Here is a 27,617-nt window from a genome sequence, read left to right on the forward strand (position 1 = left end):
TGGAAGGGAACACAACTATTTAAATTCTCGTTTCCATCTCTGATTGTCCCTGATAAGTTACGCAATGTGCGCTGGCTGCTTGTTTGAGGATAGGGACTGGCGAGGAGCAAATCTCCACCCTGTGCTCTCTTTCTTTGCTCAGAGTTGCTTTGGTTACCCCCTGAGCATCTTCTTCATCGTGGTCAATGAGTTCTGTGAAAGATTTTCCTACTATGGAATGAAAGGTAATAGCTTTGACCATTTCTCACCCTTCGGGGACGGGCAAGAGTCACATGGCCAGTCCTAACTTTGTTCCCCCTCCTCCTCCACCTGCCCTCTGCCCCAGCAATCCTGATCCTGTATTTCACAAATTTCATGGGCTGGAATGATAATCTCTCCACTGCCATCTACCACACGTTTGTTGCTCTGTGCTACCTGACGCCCATTCTTGGAGCACCTATGGCTGACTCATGGCTGGGAAAGTTCAAGTGAGTGGTTGGAAATGTCTTGTTCACAAACAAGCCCCAGGTAAATGTAAACTTTCTGGTTTGGGATGGTGGAATCCGGGAATGGAGAATTAAGGAACATCAACTCTTAGGATAGCCTAACACACTGCCTGGCGTTTAGCAATGCCAAGAACATGAGTAGGTTTCTGTCCTAATGCAAACAAATATAAGATCTTTGTTTTATCTTGAAGTAGTAACAGAGACAGGTCTATCATTCAGCATTTGTGGGCCAGAGTTAAGGGCCAGAACAAAGACACTCTCTACTATACGTGCTGGCTACCAGGTGGCTCAGCTGCTCACTGGGCAGAGAGGACATGCAGTGTGAGCTCCCTAAGGAGAGGCCTCTCCCAGCCCTGCAGGAAGACTCCAAAAGCACATCCAACAGGAGGCCACTTTCCCAGGAGGAAAGTTCCTGGGATTTATTGAAGAAGGCAGTAGAGGCTCTGCTGGGCCAAAGGAACGACACGAGCTGTCTTCATTACTTGAGTTGCTGTAAAGGAATGACTGAGACTGGGTAATTCATAAATAGGAAAGGTTGATTTGGCTCAGGATTCTGCCGGCTGGAAGATTAAAGCCTTCTGGTGAGAGCCTCAGGCTGCTTCCACTCACGGGAGGAGGGAACAGGGAGCCGCGTGTTCACAGATCACATGGAGAAAGCAAGGTCACAGAGAGGAAGCGAGAGAGACGGGCGGGGCTCCTGCCGGAAGGACTGCGGTGGGGATTCACGCACCCGTGAGGACAGCACCTCCAGCCACTCCCGAGGGATCTGCCCATGACCCAGACGCCAACACTGGGGATCTCATGTGAACGCGAGGATTGGAGGGCCAAACAACACAAACTGGAGCAGGCACACAAGCGAGAACATTCTATAGAAATACTCAGTGGTCCACTCTTGGGTCAGTATTATCACCAGGTCCAAGATAAGTAACTCTCACTGTTCAAAGATAGAAATACTCATTTCTGCAGTTAGGTAAAATAAAACACTGATCTTTTGAACAGTTGAAAGGTAAAGTGGATCTTTCCTTTCTCCCGGTTTTCCAGCCAAAACTTCGCACAAAGATCGAGAGAGCTGCCAGTTTGCTCGTGTTTGAGAAACAAGTGTATTCGTGACTGGGCTCTTGTCGGTCTTGGAGGAAGAGGTCTTTTGTGGTGGAGTCGGCATTGGACAGCAATAGTGCAATTAACTTGGATTCTTTTAACCTTTTAAACATAGGACCATTGTGTCTCTGTCCATCGTCTACACAATTGGACAAGCAGTCATTTCGATAAGCTCAATTAGTGACCTCACAGACCACAACCATGACGGGATCCCTGACAACCTTCCTACACACGTGTGAGTTGACATTAACCACTGCCCTTCCCCTGCCCTTCCACTGCGTGCTTACTTGGTGCCCTAATCCTCCTCTTTTTCCATGGACTTCACTGTGAGTGAGTGGCTCTCAGTGGCAAGTGTCACCGACACATAGTTGTCCACTGGATTCATTTCCCTTCACTGAAGTCTGGCCTAGTAGACTCGCTGGAAGGATTTATTTTGTTCCCTGTTTCTCTTCTTCAGTTCCTTGAGTAAACAAACCATCTTATGGGCTGGGCAAATATAATAGAATCTCAGATTAGGATTGGCAATCCCTGCATTCCAGTTTGTCAGCCCATCAGATTGCTGTCCAGACCCTGTCCCTTGATGCCCAGAGGGGACTGTGAGGTGGGAGGAGCGGTCGAGAGTTCCGACTGTGCCACTCCCTGATTCCAGCTCTCCCACCAAGCTGTCTGGCCTTGGGCAGGTGCTCTTCTCTGTGCCTCAGTTTCCTCCGGTGTAATAGGACCTGTCTCAGGTAGGATCGTTGTGTGTTGTTCCAGGCAAAGCACCTAGAACATTGCCTGGCAAGTGATGAGGACCAAAGAGATCTTAGCTTCTTATTTTCCATTTCATGGAATTAGTATTGGAACATGCCTAAAATTGTCATAGCAGTAAATGGTATAAGACATTCAACTGGCCATGGTCTTGTTGTCTCTAATATGCTTAGGTAGCAGTATTAAATACATACAAGTATAAAAGAGGCAAGCAAGATTTTAAGAAGTGCTTTGGCCAGTTAATTCAGGAAGCATGACTTTTAAAGAATTCTTTCTTTGTGCAACTTCTGCTTTGGGTTTCTCTGTATAATAATTTTTTCTTTAGTATTTTTAAGGAACATTAGCAACCCAGAAGTACAGGACACATGTTTATAACACTGGAAGTTTGTGATACCTAATGTAAATTTAATTAAACCTGAAAATGAAGGCTGAAAAATGCTGGGACTGTTTTACTCTCAATATATAGAGATAACATGGATAATAAAAAAGTACAATAAAACAAATAACCTCTAATTCTACCACCTGTACATAACAGTAAATATTTTTACTCTATTGAGCCAATGACAATATATACTACATAACCTGGTATTCTGTTTTGCAATGAAAACATATTTTCCAATGTCATTTAATGATTATTATAAGTCTGTTATGACTATATCAGACACAATGCTTACATTTGTCCAATTAACATTCCATTTACCCATTCGGATAGTAGAACTATTAAAGCTACAAAAGAACTCCGTATCTAACTCTTCGGACTTAGCTATTATTTCAAGTTTTCTAGATGCTAAATTATTAAACAAGGATAAGAACTTGAAGAACCATGAGTTTAGGTCTTTATTCAACTATCAGACTGCATGTGAACTGAGCTTCTCCTGAAGGTCAAGTCCTTTCTCTGTGTTGATCGCTGCACCTGGTCGTCTGGGGGAAGTTAGGAGAAAGACTTCTGCCAGAGGACCTGCCATTTCAGCACTGACCGCCTTTCTTCCCCAGGGCACTGTCCATGATCGGCCTGGCCCTGATTGCGCTGGGCACTGGAGGAATTAAGCCCTGCGTGTCTGCATTTGGTGGAGATCAGTTTGAAGAGGGCCAGGTAAGAGCACGTGCCTCCCCAAGACCACGGGAAGGAATTACAACATGCAGGGTTCAGATTCCTCTGGCACAAAGTCTGTTCTTTCAATTACTTTCATGTACACTAGAGAACACGGCGGTGACCAAAATCAAGTAGGAAGCCAAGTCAGATCCTTGGCCACGTCTGCCCACTTGATACCGAGCCAAAGTCATCTTACTATGCCTCTGCCCTTTCCACCACAGGAACAGCAAAGAAGCAGATTTTTTTCCATGTTTTATGTGGCTGTTAATGCTGGAAGTTTGCTTTCTACCATCATCACGCCCATGCTCAGAGGTAAGAAATAGCTGAACGGGGCTTCTGTTTTTCTTGTTTTAATTGTGAGGAAGAAAGGTGAAAGGCTAAGTCCTTGTTCTCTGTGTTTTGTTTTGTTCCTTGCGTCTCGTCCTGCGCTTTAGCTGTCCGGTACGTTCTGAGAGATACCGGGAGCCTGAAAGCCAGAAATGAGCTTCTTTTCTTTCAAGCTTAGTTCTTTTCTAATATTGTTTGAATCCCCTAGCCCAAAGGCCACTGGAGAGTCTGAATCCTTAGTGCTGGCGTGCATCTTTCTACATTTCTATTAACATGAAATCCTATTCATGGTGAGAGATAAGAATCATTGCAGGCTATTCAGAAGCAACTGGTGGGTGAGCCGTAGGTGACAGGATGTTGAATCCTTCAAGCTTTGCTCCCCGTAACGTTTCAGTGAGTTCAGTGAGTGCAGTGGGCAGAATCTGATCCTTTGCTTTTCCTATTACCTCAAGTACTAACAAAAGAACTTCCCACAGGAAGAGAATGAGACCCTCGGGATCAGTAGCTATCAGTGACACAGACAGGTGTTGCTAAAGCTCCAGGGAGAGTTTGTTAATTTCCCATGTGGAAAGGGATATTTGACATTACTGAGGACAAACTCGTAAGATCATGGATAAAAAAGATAAAATTACCAAATATATATTTTCTATGGATTTATGCATTTTTGCATAGAGTAGTGATTTCGAGATAGATAATAGGCACTTAGACCCCATACTTTAATTTGTATAAAAATTTAGTAGCTTTTATTCTTGTGTTTATGTGTCCTCACCTCTCCCACCCCCTGGATCTACTAAACGACACATGTTTGAGTTACAGCATCTGTTTTTTGGGAGGGTTTGTTTGGGTTTTCTATTTTTGCAGTTTTTGGCTGGGGCCATGTTTGAACCCACCCCCTCCGGTATATGGCGCCGGCCCCACTCCTTTGAGCCACAGGCACCGCCCCACAGCATCTGTTTAAAGGATAATTTTTTTAAGTAAAATCATAAATCAACAAATATAAAGTGGACATACGACAAAGATGTTATGTAACCAATTAATTGATAAGGGAACTGGAGTATGGTTATAATCAGTTCAAGCAAGGACCTAATAGATTTATATTCTTTACAAGGAAAAAAATTTGTGTTGCCATGAACAGGAAACATTGGCATGGCTATCAATTTTCTCCTAGTTATCTTTATTTCTCTACAGAATTGTGAAATAGCTGGTTACACAGAATTGATAGCCTTATAGGATCAGATAATTCCTTGAGGATCCAGCATTCCTCTGAAGGAACTTCAGGAATCTCTGTTGCTTCTCACAGTCTTGATTTTTTTCCTTATCAATCCTAACATTTCAAAGTCCAAATAAGCCTTAGTCAGGGTTGGCAAACTGAGGCCCAGGGACTGAATGCAGAAGTCTGGAGGAGACCGTTCAAGTCTGTGTTGTCTGTGGCTGGGTCCCTACAAAGACAGAGACCAAATGGTTGACAAAGCCTGAAACATTTACTGTCTAGCCCTTCACAGAAAAGGTTCTCAGGCTCCACTCTAGATCATTGAATTATTGCCTGATTGTCATGAATACAGGAACATACAATATTGATTTTCTGAGGCACTTTTGAGATTATTTCCCGAGTCCCACATAATCCAGTTATTGCATCTACGTCATATTTATCTCCCTCGCTAAGAAAATTCAGAGAACCAGCAGGGGCCCATTGATTTTGGCCTATCCAGGATGACACATCTATTTAGGGGCTAAGATTAGAAGCTGTCTCCACCTCCTGCTTTCTGCTCCAATGCCGCTTTGCTCAGCTGGCAAAGACATCAGTGAGGCAAATGGACAAGTCTAGAACAGGAAGGAAAGCAGTCTGTGGTAACTAGCAAGGGGTTTTAAAAAATGAGAACTATAGGTGCATTGCCCGTGCCATAATGAATTTTAATCTTGTGATTTCTCCCCAGTCCAACAATGTGGAATTTACAGTCAACAAGCTTGTTACCCACTGGCATTTGGGGTTCCTGCTGCTCTCATGGCTGTATCCCTGAGTAAGTAGAAATCAGTAGAATTAGGGCCAGGTCACGCCCTACATTAATGATCATGACTAAATTTTAAAAGTCCATGTAACAAGTTGCAACAAAGAGTGGTGCCAAGAAATAGGGAATAGAATCAAACAGGGAAAGAAATCAACTGAGTTGAACATTTAAAGGTGATTGTATGTAGGCAGATTAAACTGAAGCTGATAGAATTTGCTAGACTAGCTGAACCCAAGGCTGAAAGCTTTTTTTCCTTGTCAACATGTGCTTATCTACAACTTGCTTGAAGAAATGGTTTATTTGCCATTGAAATATTTCCAATGAACATACAAATTTCCATAATATATCATCTCCAAATGTTTCTACTAGAATTCCTTTCCTCTGGAAACAACGTACAGGGTGGCCATAAAGTTCATGTACAGTTTTAAGTTGCACACTATTTTAAAATTACACATGAACTTTATGGCCACCCTGTATATATACATTAGACACATTAATTTGTATACTAGTTCTGGGGATTGGCTTTGTATGAAATGTGAAGAGTTGTCCACATGGGACAGTTACAGGGGTCCTCAAACTTTTTAAACAGGGGGCCAATTCACTGTCCCTCAGACCCCTGGAGGGCCAGACTATAATTCAAAAAAAACTATGAACAAATTCCTATGCACACTGCACATATCTTATTTTGAAGTAAAAAAACAAAACAGGAACAAATACAATCACACCGCCTCATGTGGCCCGCGGGCCATAGTTTGAGGACCCCTGGCAAAGACCGTTGAGAAAGAGTCAAGGAAACCAAGCCCTGTGGCCACTGTAAGCCTCAGAGAATCTTCCCCCACTCAAAAGAGGCTAATGTCAGCTTTGCTTCCCTGGCTATGACACCCCTCTCTCCAGTTTTTCTTTTCAAATCTTAACAGTATTGCATGGGCCCATTTTTAACCTCTTCTGCTTACATTGCGGCAATTTGGCTTTCTCCTTACATTAATGCAATAGTTCAGTATTTTCCACTTTTTAATATATCGCCTTTCTTCCATAATTCTTTGGATACAGCCTCCCTCCCCTAGAAGGCTCATTCATACCTTCTCCTTTCTGATTCTGGGTGGGAGACAGAGAGCATCTCAAAACCTCTCGTTGGCATCAGACGCTATATTAATAAGAACTTTAGGTAATCAATTCTCATTTAGTCTGAACAAATCATTCTTGTATCAAAGATTATGATTTTTCTTATGCAGTAATTGAAAACAGGCCAATCTCATGAATCAACACAACCTCTAGAAAGTTCTGTGTTTCAATTAGCTTTAGTTGACCAGAAGTTTAAAGATTGAAATATGAATTGGCAGAAAAAAAAGTAGACGCAAGCTGTTGGACATTTTTGCTACCTGTGTCTGTGTTGAGAAAGCCTAGCACTGGATAAGAAAATAAACATCTCTTTTGTCAACTATTAAGGACATCCATGGGACAGGCACTGAATGGAGATGTGCTTAGAAATGAGCAGCTGTCAAAAATCTCAGGCTGTAGGCACGGTGTGGCTGCTCACACCTGTAATCCTAGCACTCTGGGAGGCCAAAGCATGAAGATAGCTTGAGGTTAGGAGTTGAGCAAAAGGAGACCTAGTCCCTACCAAAAAATAGAAAAATTAGCCGCCAGCATGATGGGCACCTGTAGCCCGGCTACTTGAGACACTGAGGTTGCTGTCAGCAGAGCTGACCCCATGGTACTCTAGTGTGGGCAACAGACTGAAACTCCAGGAAAAAAACTCAGTCCCTCTTAATTGAGGAAAACAACTAGAATTGAAGCTATGCTTGGAGGTGTTAAATTACTGACTTGTGGCATCGAATAATTAGAAATCTTGCTATAGGGACTATTTTCAGAGTCTCCTGCAGAAATGCCTTTTCCAAGTTATTTTCAGAATGTGCCTAAGAAAGTCCATGGAAGAGTAGCCTCATTGAAAAGATGCTTCTAACTTTTACAAAACTGTAGCTGCAAATGCAATTAATTATAACTCCGCTTCTGTATAATGACCACGAAGGAAAAATTTCTGCAACATATGACTGAATGAAAGTTTCAACAGATTAAATTTTTTTGCTGAATATTAGAAGGAAGAAAATTCTCCTAGCCATTACAGCCAGAAATTTACACCTACATATATTGTCTTTGTAGAATAACATCAATACGTTTTAATGTGGGGAAAGCACGTACCCCTATTGTCTCCTGTTGCATGGACATAGAACTTGTGCCTAAATGGCTGCACTGAGTGTGTGGAGTTGCCTTGAGTTCTGGGAAGTAGAGAGCACCAGCCTAAGGGTTTGTCTGTTAGAATAAATACACAACATGCTTCTGTGATTGTTAGATTCAAAAGCACTTTCTGAACTGTGAGGTGGTAGGTAAGCCCATTCCACAAGTAATCCAGATATTTCCAAAATGAGGTTATAATTGAAAGGAAAGCACGTCTGTCCGGGCCCCGGTGGCTCTGGGGACGCTGCTGACGCGTCCTCCTTTGCTCTGTCTAGTTGTGTTTGTCATGGGCAGCAGCATGTACAAGAAGTACCAGCCACAGGGCAACGTCATGGCTAAAGTGGTCAAGTGCATCGGGGTGAGTGTTTCTGAAGCTCTTTCTCAGTGATGTTTAATCACCCCAAAACCTTCTCGCTCCTTTAAATTGAAATTAAATTAAACTTTGACTTTCCTTTAAACATATCTTTAGTGTTCTGACAAATTGGATTTCTTATAAGACCCACCAAATGGAAAACGACGCACACAGAACTCAGAAAGGGAACGACGCACACAGAACTCAGAAAGGGAGGAATAGAAATGGCTCTGGAGCTTATGATACACGTCAGTGGTCAAAGGAAAGCAAATCAGAGTGACTCTTCCCCCTCATATGGGCAGCTGCTGCCTGATGTTGTTTGGGGAGCAGAGACCAGAACAGGGAGGCTCCGCGTGGCCGTGTAGCTGGAGTCTCAAGTGCTCAAACGCTTAGGGTCAATAATGCTGCTGTCAGGGATTAAGTCTGATGAAATAAGTCTTCAAAGTGAACACAGGCAGTGCCTGTAGCTCAGTGGGCAGTGCACCAGCCACATATACCGAGGGTTGTGGGTTCAAATGCCAAACTGCAACAAAAAAATAGCCAGGCGTTGTTGCAGGCACCTGTAGTCCCAGCTACTCGGGAGGCTGAGGCAGGAGAATCACCTAAGCCCAGGAGTTGGAGGTTGCTGTGAGCTGTGATGTCATCGCACTCTACTGAGGGCAGTAAAGTGAGACTCTGTCTTGAAAAAAAAAAAAGTGAACACAGAATGACACGGAAAGATTATCGTTGTAATATTTATAACAGCAAAATGTCAAGTCCACAAATCACTAACTTATACTTGCTCCCTGCCGTGACATGTAGCCATGGGAAGTCCTGTCATCAAAGGGTATTTGCTGACAGGAATGTGCCAAATACGGCGTCTTCCGTGGGCTTCTGCACAGCACATGTGCACACAGGGACATTCATAAGCAGATAATGGAATCCCGCAAGTTTCCCCTTATAAACTCCCCGTTTCTTTAGTGAACACACCGTATCTGTTGTATGACTGGGGAAAATGTGTAACTTACTTAGGTTCTAACCATGTGTGGCTCATCTTTTGAAAGAAATGTCAGTCTTAAGATAATCTTAGCTCTCTTTGTCTTCGGCTGACCTCACTGCATTACTGTGCTGTTTCACCTGCGGCGTCTCCCCCGCTTAGACTGTTGCATTGGGTCTCACTTGGTGAGATACACGTGCCCTGTCCCTGTCAAGAAAACCCCCTTCAGGGGCAGGTGTTCTCTCTTCTTCTACCATGACATCTATTCCCACCTAACACCTTTGTTCAAGCAAAGAAGGGAGCTTCCCAGGGATCTTTCCAGGTCCTTCCTTAGCAAATAATGGGCAGCGTAGATCAAACTCCACCAGAACCTCAAGCTATTTAGCGTCAGGAGAACTCTATGGCCCTGGACCCTAAAATCAGCCTGTAGCTGTGAGTTCTTGCCTTTCAGGCACACGCAGGTCCCCAGCTACACTCACCATCGCCGCCTCTTGTTGCTTCATCGGTGCAAATGCACTTTGCTTTTCCTGCAGGCCCCTCCTGAGCACCAGCAACAAGGAATTGTAGTAACTCCTAAAGAAATGATGGGTGGGTCAACTATTTGTCTGACTGGTGTTGCCCTATTTTAAAATATTTCCCAATATCCTTTATTAATATAAATGTATTTTTATGTAGTGGGGTTTCACGCTTAAATTTAAAAACTGAAACTTAATTCAGTTATTGAAAATCTTTTAAGCATGTTTGGAACAATTTAGTATGTAGATGTACATTTTCAAACATAAACCTTATGAACTCCAAATACAGATAAAACATTTCTGCTACAAATTTAGCCTTCAAATTGAGATATGCCAAAAGTGTAAAGTGCTCCCTGGATTTTGAACATTCACCATTAAAAAAGGATATAAACATTCTTATTCATTTAAAAAATATTGGTTACATATTAAAATCAAGGTTGGGTCTTATTTTAAAAGATTTTCACCTGTTTCAATTTAGCCTCTTACTATGTCACCTAGAAAACTTAAATTGCAAATGGGTCTCGGGTTTTATTTCTGTTGAACCTGCTTCCCTAGAGGCTCTGAGAGGAGAGACAGAGTGACTGTTCCCCGGAGTCAAACACTCTTGGCTAGAAAGAGACTAGAAATAAAGACATCAGTTGTGACTTTCAACGAGCTCTATGCCGGCACATATGCACTTTCATATTTTGCCTTCTCACAAACATACATATTTTTCCATATAAGGGTGTTCAGACATGTGTGTCCCTGATAAAGTCATTAGTTCGATTTTGAAATTCGATTCTTCTTCCTGCCTTCAGTTTGCCATCAAAAATCGATTTAGACACCGCAGTAAAAGATTTCCCAAGAGGGAGCACTGGCTGGACTGGGCTAAAGAGAAGTATGACGTGAGTAACCATTATCGCCACACTGGTCCCATTTCCTCCAGGGAAGTGAACATCTAAAATCTCAATTCCCATTATTAAGGCCGTATTAATTTAATCATCAGCTGGCAATATTAATTTAATCATCAGCTGTACCTTCCTAACCTTCATTAGCACATCACACAATACTAAGCATCAGTGCATTTTTTTAAATTTAGAACTGGATAAATAACAGATATAATTCATCTGGAAACAACTTTTTCATAGTTTTTCATTTGGTATACTCTGCCATTCATTCCATGAAATTGTGATGACATCCTATTTATTTACTTTGAATATGGAAGAGTTAAGTGGTAGTGGCGGTGAGATTTACCTTTAAGGAAATTTACATTATGAAATTTACATTTAGTGAATTCAAGTAATTTACCTCCTAAGTGAATGTTTTCACTGACATTTTAAATAGCTTAGAAATTTTCAGTTTTCTACAGAAACCAGCTTGTCCCTAGATGCAAGTGTCTACCTCTACCCTGAGCTGAGTGACACGGGCCGTGGCTGATTTGTCCCTTCCCTCCCCCAACTCCAGGAGCGGCTTATCTCTCAAATCAAGATGGTGACCAGGGTGATGTTCCTGTATATTCCACTCCCCATGTTCTGGGCCTTGTTTGACCAGCAGGTAACGTGAGACTCTGCTTCTGCGTGTCCTCGTTTAGCAAACAGGCACCGCCCACCCAAGCTTAGTGTTTAGCTCCTAAGAAGTTCTCTTCAGTTTCTTTCTTATATTTCAGTTATTTAATTCTTAGATCACATTGAGTTTATTTGCAAAAAAACAAAAAAGCTCTAGATGTTTCTATCCACATTTCTGTTGCAAAGCAATGAAGGAAATCAGATGTGCTCAGGTGAAATGGCCTTGGGAAAGATTTCCTCACGGCGTCCAGGACTCTTCTAATCAAACCTGAGATAAACAGCCCGTCCCCTCTGACCCAGCAGGGTAAAAGGCTGCGTTGCCTTCCTGGGTCCTCAGCTTATTTCGGCGGACAGGGCCTCAGAGTCTTCCACCCTAAATTGCAAGTCTGGGCTAGTAGTGTCCAGGGACGGGAAGTGACGCCACCAAAGTCACCCCTCTCTGAGCAGGACCTGAAACCGGATGGCCGACGTATTGAGCTCTTTCTAGCATGGCCTTGAGACACGAGCCCAGGGAGTTTACACACTGGGGTCAGACGATTCAACGCATGGTGCCTGTAGCCAAAGCAATCAGATATTGTTTCTTTTAGAAACTGGAATTTTAGAAAAGTTATGAACCTGTGGTTTTATTGTGCAGGGAATGTTTTTGCAAAGGTAAAACATTTCTCGAAAGAATTTGAGCCTGCATGTTAGTCTGTAAGTATGAAATTTAGACCAGTGTGGTGCAGACCAGGGAGGCTGTCACGAATGCTGGGCAGGAGCTGGGTACTGGAGTCAGAAGTGCACTACAAACACCCCCGTCACCTAGCAGCTGTGGGGGTGACAGTCTTTTTTTTTTTTAGAGACAGAGTCTCACTTTGTCACCCTCGGTAGAGTGCCGTGACATCACAGCTCATAGCAACCTCCAACTCTTGGGCTTAAGTGATTCTCTTGCCTCAGCCTCCCGAGTAGCTGGGACTACAGGTGCCCACCACAAAGCTCAGCTGTTTTTTGTTGCAGTTGCCACTGCTGTTTTAGCTGGCCAGGGCCAGGTTTGAACCCGCCACCGTTGGTATGTGGGACTGGTGCCCTACCTGCTGAGCCACAGGCGCCACCCCATGACAGTCCTGACTATTCTGAAAGGCTCATGGGAACCCACCTCAGGACTATGAGAATCCAGTTGTAGAAATCTGTACAGTACTCAGTGACAGGCTGATGTTAAGAACTCAAGCAGAGATGGGTTTCCTGACTTTATTTATTTATTTATTTATTTAATGGATACAGAGTCTCACTCTGTTGCCCAGGGTAGAGTGCTGTGCCTTCTGCCTACCTCACAGTAACTTCTAATTCCTGGGCTCAAATGATCCTCCTGCCTCAACCTCTTAAGTGGCTTGTGACTACAGGTGTAGGCCACCACGCCTTGCTAATTTTTTTGGTTTTTTGTGGACAGGATCCCGCTCTGTTGCTCAGGCTGGTCTCAAACTCCTGGCCTCAAGCAATTCTTTGGCCTCTACCTCCTAAAGTGCTGGGATCACAAGCACTAGCCACCGTGCCTGGCCCAGTTTCCTGACTTTCTATGCTGTCCTCCTAATGGAGATGATTGGTTCATATTGAAACATTTATATGTTTAGTCTTCCATGGAAATAATCATATACATTTTGTACAGTCCTGGGTCATTTTTTCCTATAAAATGAGATAACTATAACCATGGTGCCCAAGTTTAAATCCGTCACTCTCATAAGAGAGACCTACTTTTGACCATCACAGACTGTTAAAAATGGCTCTTAACAATAATAATCCTCTTGAAGCTTCAATGCCAATAAATACAGACTACCCACAGTGTACATAGCTGGTTTCACCTTGCAAACAGTGTGGTGCCACTAAGCCTCAGAAATGCACCTTTGTATTTGCAAAGTACAGCTTTATCTCAGAGTAGTATACTAAATATTCTGTTCACTGCACAACAGAAACACAACCCATTTTCTTTTACCTAGTGTTAAAATAAGACCTGGGAGGCTCACTTGATGTTTAAGGCCATTTTAAATCCCACAACATTTCAGACCTTGTTACTGATTTGGAAAGCACTGGACATTGACTTGTAATATTTTTAAAACCCACATTCCCAAATGTTGTGGTAAACCTATTCACTTTCAAGGGCTCCCGATGGACACTGCAAGCAACAACTATGAACGGGAAAATGGTAAGTCTGGGCTGCCAAGACGTTTGACCTTCTCAGTTCCCTTCTCTTTCCCTTTCTTGTGATTTTTCAGTGAGATATTTTTCCCTCCTTTTAGGGAGCTATTGAAATTCAGCCGGATCAGATGCAGGTAGGAGAAAATACTTAAGTTACCTTCAGAGATTAAAGTCGTCTTTGAGACAACATTAACATTTCACCTCCATTTCCTGTGCAGACTGTGAACCCCATCTTGATTATTATCATGGTCCCTGTCTTTGATGGTGTGCTGTATCCTCTGATTGAGAAGTGTGGTTTCAACTTCACGTAGGTGACTTGCTGGAGGGCTTGGTTGAGACTCTCTGGGTCCCAGGGCTTTGCAATCTGTTGCACTCCCTGCCCAGGGGCTCAGTGGAGGGACATCTGCCCCTCCCATGGCAGCACCTAGGGCAGGCGTCCTCAAGCTTTTTAAACAGGAGGCCAGTTCAGTGTCCCTCAGACATTTGGAGGGCCGGACTATAACTTAAAAAAAAAAAACTATGAACAAATTCCTATGTACACTGCACATATCTTATTTTGAAGTAAAAAAACAAAATGGGAACAAATACAATCACACCACTGCATGTTTGAGGACCCCTGACCTAGGGGATGAGGTTTGGGGGATGAATTAAACGTGTGTGTGTGCACCGAGGTTTCTGAAAATAGCCTTTAAATAAAGGGGCTATTAGTAGAAGCCTGAAACATTCTCTGATTAAGGCTCACTTCGGTATAGATGATAGAAATGTTAATGGAAATCTGAACTTTAGCTTCTAGAAATTAAGAGAAACATGCTAATGAGGAGGTACATTCTGTTTATCCTCCTTAATCTTGCTCGTGAACAAGAGGAAGTGACGTTGCCTGTGCCTCTGTGGGGAAGTTAGTTTTATGGGGGGCTGGCAGGAGAGGCGTTTCCTTTGGGGGCTTAGCCTTTGAGTATGAGACTGGCTAGGGTCACTTTCTTCTTCTCCTGACTAGCTCCTTAAGGAGGATGACGGCTGGAATGTTCCTGGCTGCCATGGCCTTCGTGGCGGCTGCACTTGTCCAGGTGGAAATTGATGTGAGTTGTCCTCTGATTCTCCAGTGTCCTTTCCCTGGGGGTTTGGGTGGAACATTCAGAATCTTCCTCCTCCAGGAGCGAGAGAATTAGAGGAGGCCAAGGTCTGTCCCTGTAAACCCACCCCTGGGGCTGCAGATGGTGTGAAGGGAAGGATTGCAGGTCTCATCCCTGCACGGGTGCAGTTCGGGGACCTCGGTCTCCCACCTCCCTCACCCTCCTCCTCCTCCTTTCCTCCCCCTCCCTCTTTTAATTTCTTATAAATATTTTGAGTTTTTAGTTGTTATAAACTACACAAAAACCATACTATCTTCTTCCTTTTTAAGTGCAGAGTTCAAGGGTGTTATGTATATTCCCACCGTTGTGCCATCAATCTCCAGAACTCTTTTCTGAAACTCTGTATCCATGAAACAACAACTCCTGCTTCTCCCTCCGCCCATCCCTGGCAACCCCTATTTTCTCTTCTGTCTCTATGAATATGATTACACACAGAGTGGAATCACAGAGTGTTTGTCCTTTCACGACTGGTTTATTTCATTAACAGAACGTTCTAAAAGTAGCATATGTCAGAATTTCCTTCCTTTCTAAGGCGGAATAGCAGTCCCTTGTGTGTCTACACCACACTGCCTCTATCTTTTTATCCCTTGATGGGCACTTGGGTCTCTTCCACCTTTTGGTTACTGTGAACAACACTGCTAGGAACACGGGTGTACTTACTGTCTCTGGCACATGGCCAGCCTCGTGGAGGATGAGTCATGGGCTAAGGTAGACATGGATTGCCTCAGTGACACCGAGAATTGAGAAAGGACACTGCAGGAAAAAGGTGAAAACTCTGAACAAAAGCCTGGAAGAAAAATGGCGTAAAGAATTTGTGAGCAGCATGTCCAGGGCTGAGGACTGAGTGGGCTTCCGCAGTTACAGGAAGGGCATTGGATTCGGGGAGAGCAGATCTCAGGTGTTATACATTTGGGCTCTGGTTACTCTGACCACTCAGACGTGAGGGTTTATCTCATGGCGAGATCAGACACGCAGCTCCCTCTTTCTGACTACTTCAATATTCGGAGCACGTGTCATTTTCTGTGGCACCGTGAGCTGAGTGACGGGCAGCTTACTGGGGGATGTCTGGACTTGGGCAGCACAGCTTGTCCCAGCTGCGGGAGAGCGCCCCCTGCAGGGCAAAGATTACCTTCAATGTTGCACTGAAGACCTCACTGCCAATTTTCTTTTTTTATTAATTTTTTTTTTTTACTAATGTACTCAGTACTACTGTGAAACCAATTTATAATAACTCACACTTGCATATGAAAAATGAAACAACTTTAGGCTATGATGAAGGAGGGAAGGGGAGGGCGAGGGATGGGGAGGGGGTGGGAGGGATGGTAGGGGATAGTAGGGGGACCAATTTTCTTTCATTTGCACAGAAAACGCTTCCAGTCTTTCCCAAAGGAAATGAAGTCCAAATTAAAGTTTTGAATATAGGAAATGGTAACATGACTGTTTCCCTTCCTGGAAAGATGGTGACACTTGGTGCAATGTCTCAAGTAAGTAGAAAGAAATGCAAACCTTCCTTTTCAACCTCTGACCTGAGTTATAATTCTGGGAATCTGTTTTACTTGGTGCTTCTGCAAGTCCCAGAACCAGCCGAGAGATGAAAGGTCTAAGTGTCTTGTTCTCATTTGGGTTTTACTCTAAACCAGTGTGCCTCGAAGTTGACTGTGTATGCAGATCACCTGGGGAGCGTGTTAAAACGCTCACCAGTGGGTCTGAAGTGCGGCATTTATAACAAGCTCTCTGGTGAGGCAGCTGCTGCCGGTGCAGGAGCCACACTTCGACAGCAGGGAATGAGGTCAGTGGTTCCAAATTGACGGTGATTTTGACCTCAGAAGACATTTGGCAAGCTCTGGAGACATTTTTGTTGTTGCAACTGGGAGTGTGCGAGTGGTGTTTCATATATAGCAGCCCAGAATGCTGACACACAGTCTTCCATAACCAAGAATTATCTGTGCCAAAAATTACCTGTCCCAAGGTCAATCAGAATACTCTAATGTAGGTGGTCATTGTTCCAGACTAGAGATTCTCAATATTGGAATCACCTGGAGAGTTTTGCAAATTCTGATACCTGGGTCCCAGCTGCAGAGGTTTAGATTTAGCTCCCTCATTCCTGTTCGGCTACAGTTGAAAACCATTACCTTACACCTTGCCAGACTAATAACCCTAAAGGAAAAAAATGTCTGACTTTCCTAATGTTTGGGCAGCCTAGTACTGATTTTCATGAGCACTGGTGCTTTTTCCTAATGACATTTCCAATGGTAGAAATAATTTCCATAGCACTTATATTCATAAAGCAAAATAAAAGTCAAATATTGGCTGAGAAATTCAGTTACTAGGTAGTACTAAAAACCATCATGACAGAGTCCCTAAGAGTGGGCAGGAGACCAAGGCAAGTGCATGCTGACTCTCACAGGCTTTTTTCATATGTGTGAACATAAACTTGGAGTGGTACACACAGTGCTGTCCCATGGTTCAGGTGCACAGTGCCAAACAAGACTCTGTGGGATTAACTATGACTCCTTCCCCCATCCGTAGACAAATGAATTCATGACTTTCCACGTAGACAAATTGGCAAGAATCAACATTTCCTCTGCTGGATCACCGGTCACCGCTGTCACTCAGGACTTCATGCCGGGCCAGCGCCACACCCTCCTCGTGTGGGCCCCCAATCACTACCGCGTGGTAAGTGGTTCAGCACCCACCAATGGCTGTTTGCTACCCGCGATATGAGGCAGGGCTTCTTACCGTGTGGCCCCTACTAGTATTACATCAGGCGGTCCTCAGGGCCTTCCTTCTTCCAGAATGCCAGTCTTCAAGAACACCGGTCAGACTTCCAAGAAAGGTTTGACTGATGGACAGGAAGGGACGGGAAGGGTTAATATTAATTTAAAAAAATATTTAAAAGATTCAGACATTGGGGTCTATACACACACATACATGTGTCATGCGGAGTTACACAGGTGCATTCTCAGGGCGTTTTGGAGATGAAGTTTAAATATATTTTTAATTGCACAAATTTTACAAATTTGCACTGAGTAGTTGGGAATTAGAGCAGTCTCTGAAGAAATATAGTGCGTAAATCAGGTAAAAGCAATAGCGATACTATACATACAAAATATTTGATGACAAAATCTAAATACCTAGATTAACCATTCAGTAGATGAAGACCCCATCAAGGAGCTGCGTGGATTCTGGAAGGTGGACTTAGGTGAGAGTCTATGGACCTGCTAGACAGAATGAAGACCCTGGGTCAGTTGCTTAATTCTCAATTCCTGGCAAGCACTGCTCTGTGGCGCCACTAAGAAGCACGGATCAAACATTGTGCAGGGGTCCTCAAACTGCGGCCTGCGGGCCACATGAGGCAGTATGATTGTATTTGTTCCCATTCTGTTTTTTTCACTTCAAAATAAGATATGTGCAGTGTGCATAGGAATTTGTTCATAGTTGTTTTTTTTTTTTTAACTATAGTCTGGCCCTCCAACGGTCTGAGGGACAGTGAATTGGCCCCCTGTTTAAAAAGTTTGAGGACACCTGTTGTAGAGACTCATATTAGCCTTAGGGAAAACCAGGGCTGAGGTAATAGCCCTTCAAATATAACTATGCTCTTAGCTCCTAAGAAAAGTGTCACCACTGCCTTCTCAAAGGCCAAAACATTCTTGTGAACTTTTTCTAATGAGTAAGATTTTGAAATTATGTTTCTGGGCAGCATTTTCACTCCTTTCTCTGCACAGCATGGCCACCCACTCTCTCCTTCTCTCTTTTTCTCTATATCTCACTTTTTTTTTTCTTTCTTGGGAAAATAAATAAATTCTGTACTTCTTTCCATCTTAAATAAATAAATGGATGGATGAATAAATAAATAAATAAATAAAGACAATAGAAATTGTTTTTCTACTACTCTTTTCTCTCTCAGGTAAATGATAGCCTTAACAAGAAGCCAGAAAAAGGAGAAAATGGAATCAGGTATGTATATTTCCTCAAAATTTATGTTATAGCACCTCCTTATGGAAGTGATGCTTACTCGTAATAAAGTCCAACTGCAACAAGGGTATAAAAGGAGAGTATGGGGTTTGCCCCAAGAATGTAAGGCTGGTTTAATATTTTAAAAAGTAAAGCAATCCACCATCGTAATAAACTAGGAAAATCTACATCATCTTATCAATTGATGCAGAAAAGGCATTTGATAAATTATTCAGCATCCATTCATTATAAAAAAAAAAAAATCCCAGTGAACTAAGAATAAGAGGAGGAAAGGACATTCGCAAGACCCCAGGTAACAGGATGGTGGAATCTAAGCGCTATCCATTAAGATCGGGAACAGCGTGTCCACCGGCCCACTCCCATTCACCATCCTTCTGATTGCCCGAGCAATGAGACAACAAAAAGAAGTAAAAGCATCTAGATTGGAAATGGCAAAATAATACAACGTCTACACACGAAGGACTGTTGTCTACAGAGAAAGTCCCCAGGTCTCAACCCCCAAAACCTCATAGAGTTAATAAAAGAGCTTAGAAAGTCACAGGATACAAGAGCAACAACAAAAAGATCCATCATATATCTACGTACTAGCAATGAACAACTAGAAACAGAAATTTAAAGACCAGATCATTTATACTGCCTACCCCCCATAAATTTGAAAGCTTTAAAATCTAATAAATAGATGTAAAATTTAAGAACTGAAAACTATAAAACGCTTCCAAAAGAAATTGATGAAAAGCTAAGCAAATGGAGAGACATCTGTGTTCATTGGTCAGAAGATTGTATAGTAAATATGTCAATTTTCCCCAAATCTATGGATTTAGTGTAATTCCTACCTAAATCATAGTACTGGGCATGGTGGCTCACACATGAAATGTCATCAGTATTTGAAAGCAGAGGTGGGAGAATTGTTTGAGGCTAGGAGTTCAAGACCAGCCTAAACAACATAGCAAGATGCTGTCTCTACAAAAAACAGAAGAAAAATATTAACAAGAGTTGGTAGAATGGGTACAGGCGATTGCACTAATGTACACAGCTATGATTTAACAATAAAAAAAAGAAAAGAGAAAAAAAAAAGAGTTGGTGGCACATGCTTGTGGTCCTAGCTACTCAGGAGGCTGAGGCAAGAGGATCAGTTTAGCCCAGGAGTCTGAGTTTGCAGTGAGCTATGATGATGCCACTGTACTCTTGCCAGGCAACAGAGAGAGATATTGTCTCTATATAAATAAGTAAATAAATAAAAATTAATTTTTAAAAACCATACCATTATACACATACAATCAAACAAGCTAATTTTAAAATTTATGTGGAAAAGGAAAGGAATTGGAATCAACAAAATAATTTTGAAAAAGAATAAAGTTGAAAGAGTCTTAGGACCGCTAATTTTCAAGCTTACTCTAAAGCTACAATAATTAAGACAAAGTAGTATTGTTAAAGAAACAGACCTGTAAATCAATGGAATGGTCCAGAAATAGACCCACACAAATATAGCTGATTGATTTTTGCCAAAGGTGCAAAGGCAGTTTAATGGATTAAAAAAAGTCTATTCAACAAATGATGTTGAAACAATTGGGCATATATATATATAAAATGAACTTGACCTAAACCTCATATCTTATGCAAAATTCGTATATAACAATTATATAAAAATTCTTATACATCTCATATGAAAATTAACTCAAAATTTATTACAGATCTACATGTTAAATATAAAATGATAAGATTTATATAAGAAACATAAAAACATCCTTGTGACCTTGGGTTCTTAGTTATGACACCAAAAGCACAATCCATAGAAGAAAAATTTGAGAAATTAAACATCATCAAGACAAAAAAGATTCCGGCTGGCATCGTAACTGGTGATGTTTTCATAAACCTTCCCTCCACCCTGAGAGGATGAAATGATAAGCTACAAACTGGGAGAAAATATTTACAAATCACATACCAAAAAAAACTTGTATCCAAAATATACAAAGTATTAGTCCCAGCTACTTGGGAGGCTGAGGCAAGAGAATTGCCTAAGCCCAGGAGTTGGAGGTTGCTGTGAGTTGTGACGCCATGGTACTCTACTGAGAGCGATAAAGTGAGACTTGGTCTCTACAAAAAAAAAAAAAAAATATATATATATATATATACTCTCAGAATACAATAATAAAATAACCCTATTTTAAAAATGCGAACGATTCTAACAGACATGTCTCCACATCCATAGGAGATATGCAAATGGTACATAAACACATGAAAAGTTGTACCACATTGTTGGTCATTAGAGAAATACAAATTAAGGTGACAATGAGTTGTAAAGCACCTATTGGATAAGTTTTACCAACTGACAATGCCAAGGTTTGGTGAGGATGCATTGCTAGTGGGAGTACAATATAGTGTAGCACCTCTGAAAAACTCTCTGGCAGTTTCTTATAGAGATAAACACATACTGTACAACTCAAAAATCATCTCCTTGCTAGATATTTACTTGAGAGAAGTGCAAACCCCCATTCACATAAAACTCTGCACAAGAACGTTCATAGAAACTGTGATAATCATAATCACCAAAGATTGGAAATGACCCAAAGTCCTTCAAAGCTGATGGATAAATAGACTGCAGTACAGCCATACAATCGAATACTATTATACCTAGGAAATAAGAGGAACAGACTATTAATACAAGCAATGATATGAGTGAAGTTCAAATGCTTATGCTGTAGAAGAAGCCAGTCTCAGACAGCTGCACACCGTGTAATCCATTTACGTAACATTCTGGAAAAGCAAGGGCAACTCCAGGGACACAGAATAGATGAATGGCTGTCATGGGTTACAAGTGGAGGGAAGGTTGGACTAAGGGGCAGCACAACTTGGGGGGCCATATAATCTGATTGTGACAATATTTATGAATCTAGACGCGTTTGAATTACAGAACTGTAGGCCAAAAAGCAAACTTCATATAAATTTGTAATAGGAAGGAAATATAAGAATAAATTGGGAAAAAATAAAGAGTAGGACTTCAACTTTCAACCCCATTCGCCATCCCCCTGTAGCCACTTTAATAGTTTCTGCTTTTAGCTTTTACTAGTTAACAATAAAATGTAAAGGGCGGCGCCTGTGGCTCAGTGAGTAGGGCACGGGCCCTACATACCAAGGGTGGTGAGTTTGAACCCCGCCCTGGCCAAACTGCAACAAACAAACAAACAAAAAACCAATAAAATGTAAAGTAATAGGGACAGACATGTTAGGGTCATGTCTATTAACTTATAAACAGGGAAGAAATTAACTTTTACTTTTCATCTTTCCTCACCTCTAGTTTGTTTCACATTGAATATATTTATCATATTTGTGTTTCTGTTTTCCACATGCTAGGCTGAGTCTCAACAGCTCAATAAACAGGATTTAGGCTGGTCGCAGGGGCTCACGCCTCTAATCCCAGCACTCGGGAGGCCGAGGCAGGTGGATTGCCTGAGCTCACAGGTTTGAGACCAGCCTGAGCAAGAGCAAGACCTCGTCTTTAGCTAAAAGTAGCCAGGCGTTATGGTGGGCACCTGTAGTCTCAGCTACTTGGGAGACTGAAGCAAGGGAATCGCTTAAGCTCAAAAGTTTGAGGTTGCTGTGAGCTATGATGCCACGCACCCTATACCGAAGGTGACAAAATGAGATTCTCAATAAATAAAAACATAAATAAACGAAACAGGATTTGCAGTAAGACCATAGAAATATTGTTCACAGGTAATAAAAGTGTGATCAATCTGAAAAAGAAGGAAATGTCACTTATGTTATTTTATATCCTTGAAAATGTATCCCTATTAAACTCTCTCCTCACTGGGTTGGCCCACTTCTCCTCTCCAACCCTGAGAGCTCTTTCTGCCTCAGAGCCAGGGAGGTAGAAAACGCGTGGGCTTTCCCCATTACCTCATGAAAGAAGCCGGAGTTGGGGGTTGTATTTTAAGGACTGGGCAGTGGCTGGTTTTGTCATTCCTTGAGCTCTAAAGCTTCCAAAGCAAGGAATACAAAGGAATGGCCGCCCCCTTGAGGGAAAGTTAGGACCTATCTCAGTCCCTGCTTAATGTCCCAAAACATCACCGAACTAGGAAATATTGACAAAGTGCTTACGACAGTACCTGGCGTGTCTAAGCACTGTGTTCAAGGATTTCTTAGGTGTGTTCTCATGAGTGAGTGAGCAAGGGCAAGCCTACGGTTGCTAACTTTTTGCCTTTATTCTCTAGAAATCTTCTCTAAACATCTTAAAATGCCTTTAAAAAAGAAAAGGAACATTCCCCAACTTCAGTTGCAGGTACTGTGACCTAGAATGAATCATTGGGTAGTTCAGATACAAGATGGATGGTTTTTTTCTTTCAGATTTGTAAATACGTTCAACGAGCTCATCAGCGTCACCATGAGTGGGAAGGTTTATGAAAACATCACCAGTTACGACGCCAGCCAGTATCAGTTTTTTCCTTCTGGCATGTAAGTACCTATACTGAACACTTTGCTCTAATGTTCAAAGACTTCAAGTTTTCTTCTTTAAAAAATACACTGAAGCTTTTCATACCAAAGGTGTTAACCTGTATACTTGTTTTTTAATAGAAAAACCTTCACAATGAACTCATCAAAGATTTTGCCACCGTGTCCACATGATTTCAAATCTTCCTACCTTGGATTTGGCAGTGCCTATACCTATGTAATCAAAAGGAAGGTAACTCCCTCAGTCAGGTCAGAAGTTCACTCAAACTTTATTGACAGGACGCCTCACAAACACTTGGGACACAGTAATGAGTTAACTACAGAACTATTAGGGTCTGCATTTTTAATGGGCTCAGAATTAATTCACTGCTAACTCTTTAACTTACTGTTGACTTAGGTGAACCATTAGAATTAAATTAAACAGACTGAATTCCTCTGTCTAAATATCCACGTTGACCAGTATCTGATGTTTCCTTACACACTACCAAGGGGGCCCTTAGGACTTTATACTTCAAAGGGAGGGCAATGTTTTAAACAAAAGAACTTCCAATCTACACTCTCTCTCTCTCTGTTTTAAGACAGAGTCTCACTTTGTAACCCTGAGTAGAGTGCTGTGGTGTCATAGCTCACAGCAACCTCAAACTCTTGGGCTCAAATGATCTTCTTGCCTCAGCCTCCCAAGTAGCTGGGACATAGGTGCCCACCACAACACCCAGCTAGTTTTTATTTTTTTTTATTATTTATTTTATTTTATTTTATTTTTTTAGAGACGGAGTCTCACTTTGTCCTTCAGCAGAGTATCATGGTGTCACAGCTCACAGCAACCTCCAGCTCTTGGGTTTAGGCAATTCACTTGCCTCAGCCTGCTGGGTAGCTGGGACTACAGGCACCTGCTACAATGCCCAGCCATTTTTTTGTTGCAGTTTGGCCAGGGTTGGGTTTGAACACACCACCCTCGGTATATGGGGCCGGTGCCCTGCTCACTGAGCCTAATAAAACAGGCACCGCCCTATTTTATTATTATTATATATATTTTTCTAGATACAGGGCATCACTCTTGCTCAGGCTGGTCTCAATCTCTTAAGTTTAAGCAATCCACCAACCTCGGCCTCCCAGAGTGCTAGGATTACAGGCATTGGGCAACCACGCCCAGCCTCAATCTACTCTCTTAAGAGGGAAATATACTATTGAACATATTCTCAAATCCCACAAAGACCATCCAAACACAAACCTAAAGTGCATATTTACACTGAAAATACATATTGACTTGAGAAATCATATCACATAAGCCTAGAAAGCCAAAGTCAAGTTGCCTGTTTAGACGCTTTTTATTTTAGATGCCGTCTGGACTTTAATTTCTTCTTCCCTCTTTTCCCTTGTTGGTGTAGGATGATGGCTGCGCTGAAGTGAAGGAGTTTGAAGATATTTCACCCAACACAGTTAGCATGGCTCTGCAAATCCCACAGTATTTCCTCATCACGTGTGGCGAGGTGGTCTTCTCTGTCACGGGATTAAAGTCCTCATATTCTCAGGTCTGTTGATTTTTACCACCCCTCTCTGTGACACTCCTGCCTTTAGAAAAAGCTGGTGTGATTTAATTTAAATTGGGAATAGCTGTCTGTTTATAGTATTAACAAGTTCTAGAAAGTATTGTGGAATCTTCCACAAAATGAGGCTCTGGAGATCACCACGTCTTGTCTTTACTGAGTAAGAGCATTGCTTGCTCAGCTCTGTGAGTGCACCTGTGCTGGTGAGTCTGTGTTCCCACGGTCACACACAGAGATGGAGGGACCTGAGGAGGAGCAGCTGTGTTCATGCTGCTCCCAGGGTCATGGGGGTCAGTAATTCTACATTCTGAAACAACCAAATGGCACCGGCTAGGCATAAAAGTGCTCATTTACAGGTCTGTGTTCTCATACAGATACCCACATGAGAGCTTAGTTTTCAACTATTTTCTCAAAACTACAGTTACATTGTATCCCACCATGCCCAGTCCTTTAATCATTCTAGTAAAGATGGGGGACTATGAGCTGGACAATCCCTTTCCGCAATGACCTCACAGTCTAATAAGGGGGGAGGGACTGCAATACAGGTGATAAGAGTTTGCAGAGCCCACCCGGGGGCTCACAGCCTGCAGAGGAGCCTCCATCGGGGGCCAGGAATGTACCAGGCTGGATGGCTTTGCGTGGAAAGGCTTCTGTACGGACAGAATGAGTTTGTCCATTTGACTGGGGAACAGCTGTGCAAGGATGTGGAGGGCGAGACACCAGGAATCCTCGTGTGCTCCTACCTGAGTGTCGGGGTCTCTTGTTACCCAAGTGATGAACCATTTGACCTGTAAACCATGTGCATTTGCGGGGTAGGCTGCTAATGAGATGAACCAGTGAGCTGTGCTCCTGCTCTGAGGCTGAGCTCCAGACTGGGATTCTCTTTGCTTTGCTTCCTCAGGCTCCTTCCAACATGAAGTCGGTGCTTCAAGCAGGATGGCTGCTGACGGTGGCTGTGGGCAACATCATCGTGCTCATCGTGGCAGGGGCAGGCCAGATCAGCCAGCAGGTGCGTGGGGGGCAGGAGACGCACGGGCCCTGTCTCAAGGTTAATTCCTTGTGACGCCCCTCCGAGAACTGTTTACATGGTCCACAAGGCCATTCGGGAACTGGCTGGACAAACCTGCCATGCCAGGCAGATACGGCCGTCACCAAGTAGCCTACTGGCTGGTGTTCCATAGCTGGTAATTGTCTTGGTCTGTTTTGCTTTGCTATAAAGGAATACCTGAGCCTGGGTAATTTATACAGAACAGAAATGTATTGGGCTCACAGTTCTGCAGGCTGTCTGAGGCACCTGGTGCCAGCTGTGCTTCTGGGAAGGGCCTCGGGATACTTTTATTCATGGCAGAAGGTGAAGGCGCCACACGGCAGGAGAAGCAAGAGAGCTGGGGAGGCGCCCGCCCTCGTAAACAACCAGCTGTCTCCTGACCGACAGCCAGAACCTGCTCCCCATGCAGGGGGGGCCCCCAGCCATTCCTGGGGGATCCAACCCCACGACCCCAACACCTGCCACCACTCTGCCACCGGGGATCAGATTTTAAATGAGATCTGTGGGGTCAAATATCCAAACTATATGGGTAACTGACAGCATGTGCCTGCACCCTTATGTGAAACCTCTCCCCGCTTCAGTGAGCGCAGCTTAACTGCCCCAAAGCAGACCCTGTGCCACAACCTTTCATAACACCTAGCGTTAAAACCATTCTGGAGGTGGCTGTAATTTTCCCAAAATCACAAACGAAGTGAGGCTCGTCAGCCCTTTACACCCTTTCCTCCCGCACTGCAGCGTGGCTGTGCCGTGAGGGATTGTCTGTGACCCCGCGTCATTCCTTCTGCACCGGGTCCCATCAGAGGACGCGCTCGTGCTGCTGACGAGCTCCAGGGGTTCCCAGGGGCAGCATGGGGTCTTTTTCCCTCAAAGACACTGCTTGGTGTTCCCTGGGTCCTCACCCATCCAGGAGCCAGCCACGTGGCTTCAGGCTTGGGATTTGGGGAGCTTTTCCCTCATCTTCCCAAACTCTTTTGTTGTCACACCCAGTGCTGTTAGAGAAGTGTTAGTTATGTTGGCGTCTGTCCTGGACCTTTAAGAAAAGCTGCCCAATCCGTATCCGTACTGGCTGCCTACCCAGTTTTTATAATTTAATTTCAAAGCACCTTCCATTTGGACATGCAAGCAAATATATACACAGCATGCACATTAACATGAATTGTATTATTTTTTTTTCCTTGTTCCAACTCCTTCAAAGTGGGCCGAATACATTCTATTTGCCGCGTTGCTTCTCGTCGTCTGCGTAATATTTGCCATCATGGCTCGGTTCTACACTTACGTCAACCCAGCAGAGGTTGAAGCGCAATTTGATGAGGATGAAAAGAAAAAGAACAGGGAAAAGAGCGACCCATATGCTTTACCAGACCCTGACTTCCATACACGGTTGTGAGAGCCAGGAAGCAACTGGAGCAGGACTAGGCCCAGCAGGTGCCCTGACCTCTGTCCCCAGGTGGCAGGACAGACAGTGCATGGATGGCCCCTGGGGGGATTGACTTCAGAACTGGCAACCAAACCAGGAGAGCTGTGAAGCCAACATGGAATCTAGCATTCCAGAAGAAGTGTTTTTTTTAAATGTGTTAAACTCCATACATGCACACACATCCCACATACCCTTGCTCACAACCCCAAGAGCACCGCCTGCATGCGTCTCCTTTCCTACACACGTGAAGTTGTTTTTTACTAACTTAATTTTGAAAAAAAGTTCCATATGGTTTGCATTTTAACACTCTTAAGAAAACTATACCAAGTAAGGCAGCAGCCAATGCCAGAAATTAATCTGGAGGTGTTAGAATGGTCTGTAATAAGTACCAGCTAGTACTAACTGGGAATTTGAACTTTTGACTTGTTTTCTTGTTCAAGTCCCTCCCTCTATTTAAATTATGTGTAACTCAAAAGACCATTTGTAGGAAGGCCCGTAATG

General features: G+C 43.0%; 1 protein-coding gene across 1 annotated transcript; it reads left to right on the forward strand.

Annotated features, from left to right (window-relative positions):
• LOC128566627 (solute carrier family 15 member 1-like) lies at nucleotides 1-27,617 on the forward strand. Its single transcript, XM_053563537.1, has 21 exons — nucleotides 1-224; nucleotides 326-467; nucleotides 1,699-1,818; nucleotides 3,327-3,426; nucleotides 3,648-3,738; nucleotides 5,688-5,771; nucleotides 8,270-8,352; nucleotides 10,635-10,721; nucleotides 11,281-11,370; nucleotides 13,513-13,557; nucleotides 13,652-13,684; nucleotides 13,769-13,857; nucleotides 14,545-14,626; nucleotides 16,045-16,164; nucleotides 17,210-17,356; nucleotides 18,588-18,637; nucleotides 23,000-23,107; nucleotides 23,228-23,336; nucleotides 24,493-24,636; nucleotides 25,553-25,660; nucleotides 26,895-27,617. The coding sequence occupies exons 1-21, from the start codon at nucleotides 65-67 to the stop codon at nucleotides 27,084-27,086; spliced, it is 2,184 nt and encodes a 727-aa protein (XP_053419512.1). The 5' UTR covers nucleotides 1-64; the 3' UTR covers nucleotides 27,087-27,617.

Source organism: Nycticebus coucang, chromosome 15, assembly GCF_027406575.1.
Source record: "Nycticebus coucang isolate mNycCou1 chromosome 15, mNycCou1.pri, whole genome shotgun sequence".
Classification (NCBI taxonomy): domain Eukaryota; kingdom Metazoa; phylum Chordata; class Mammalia; order Primates; family Lorisidae; genus Nycticebus; species Nycticebus coucang.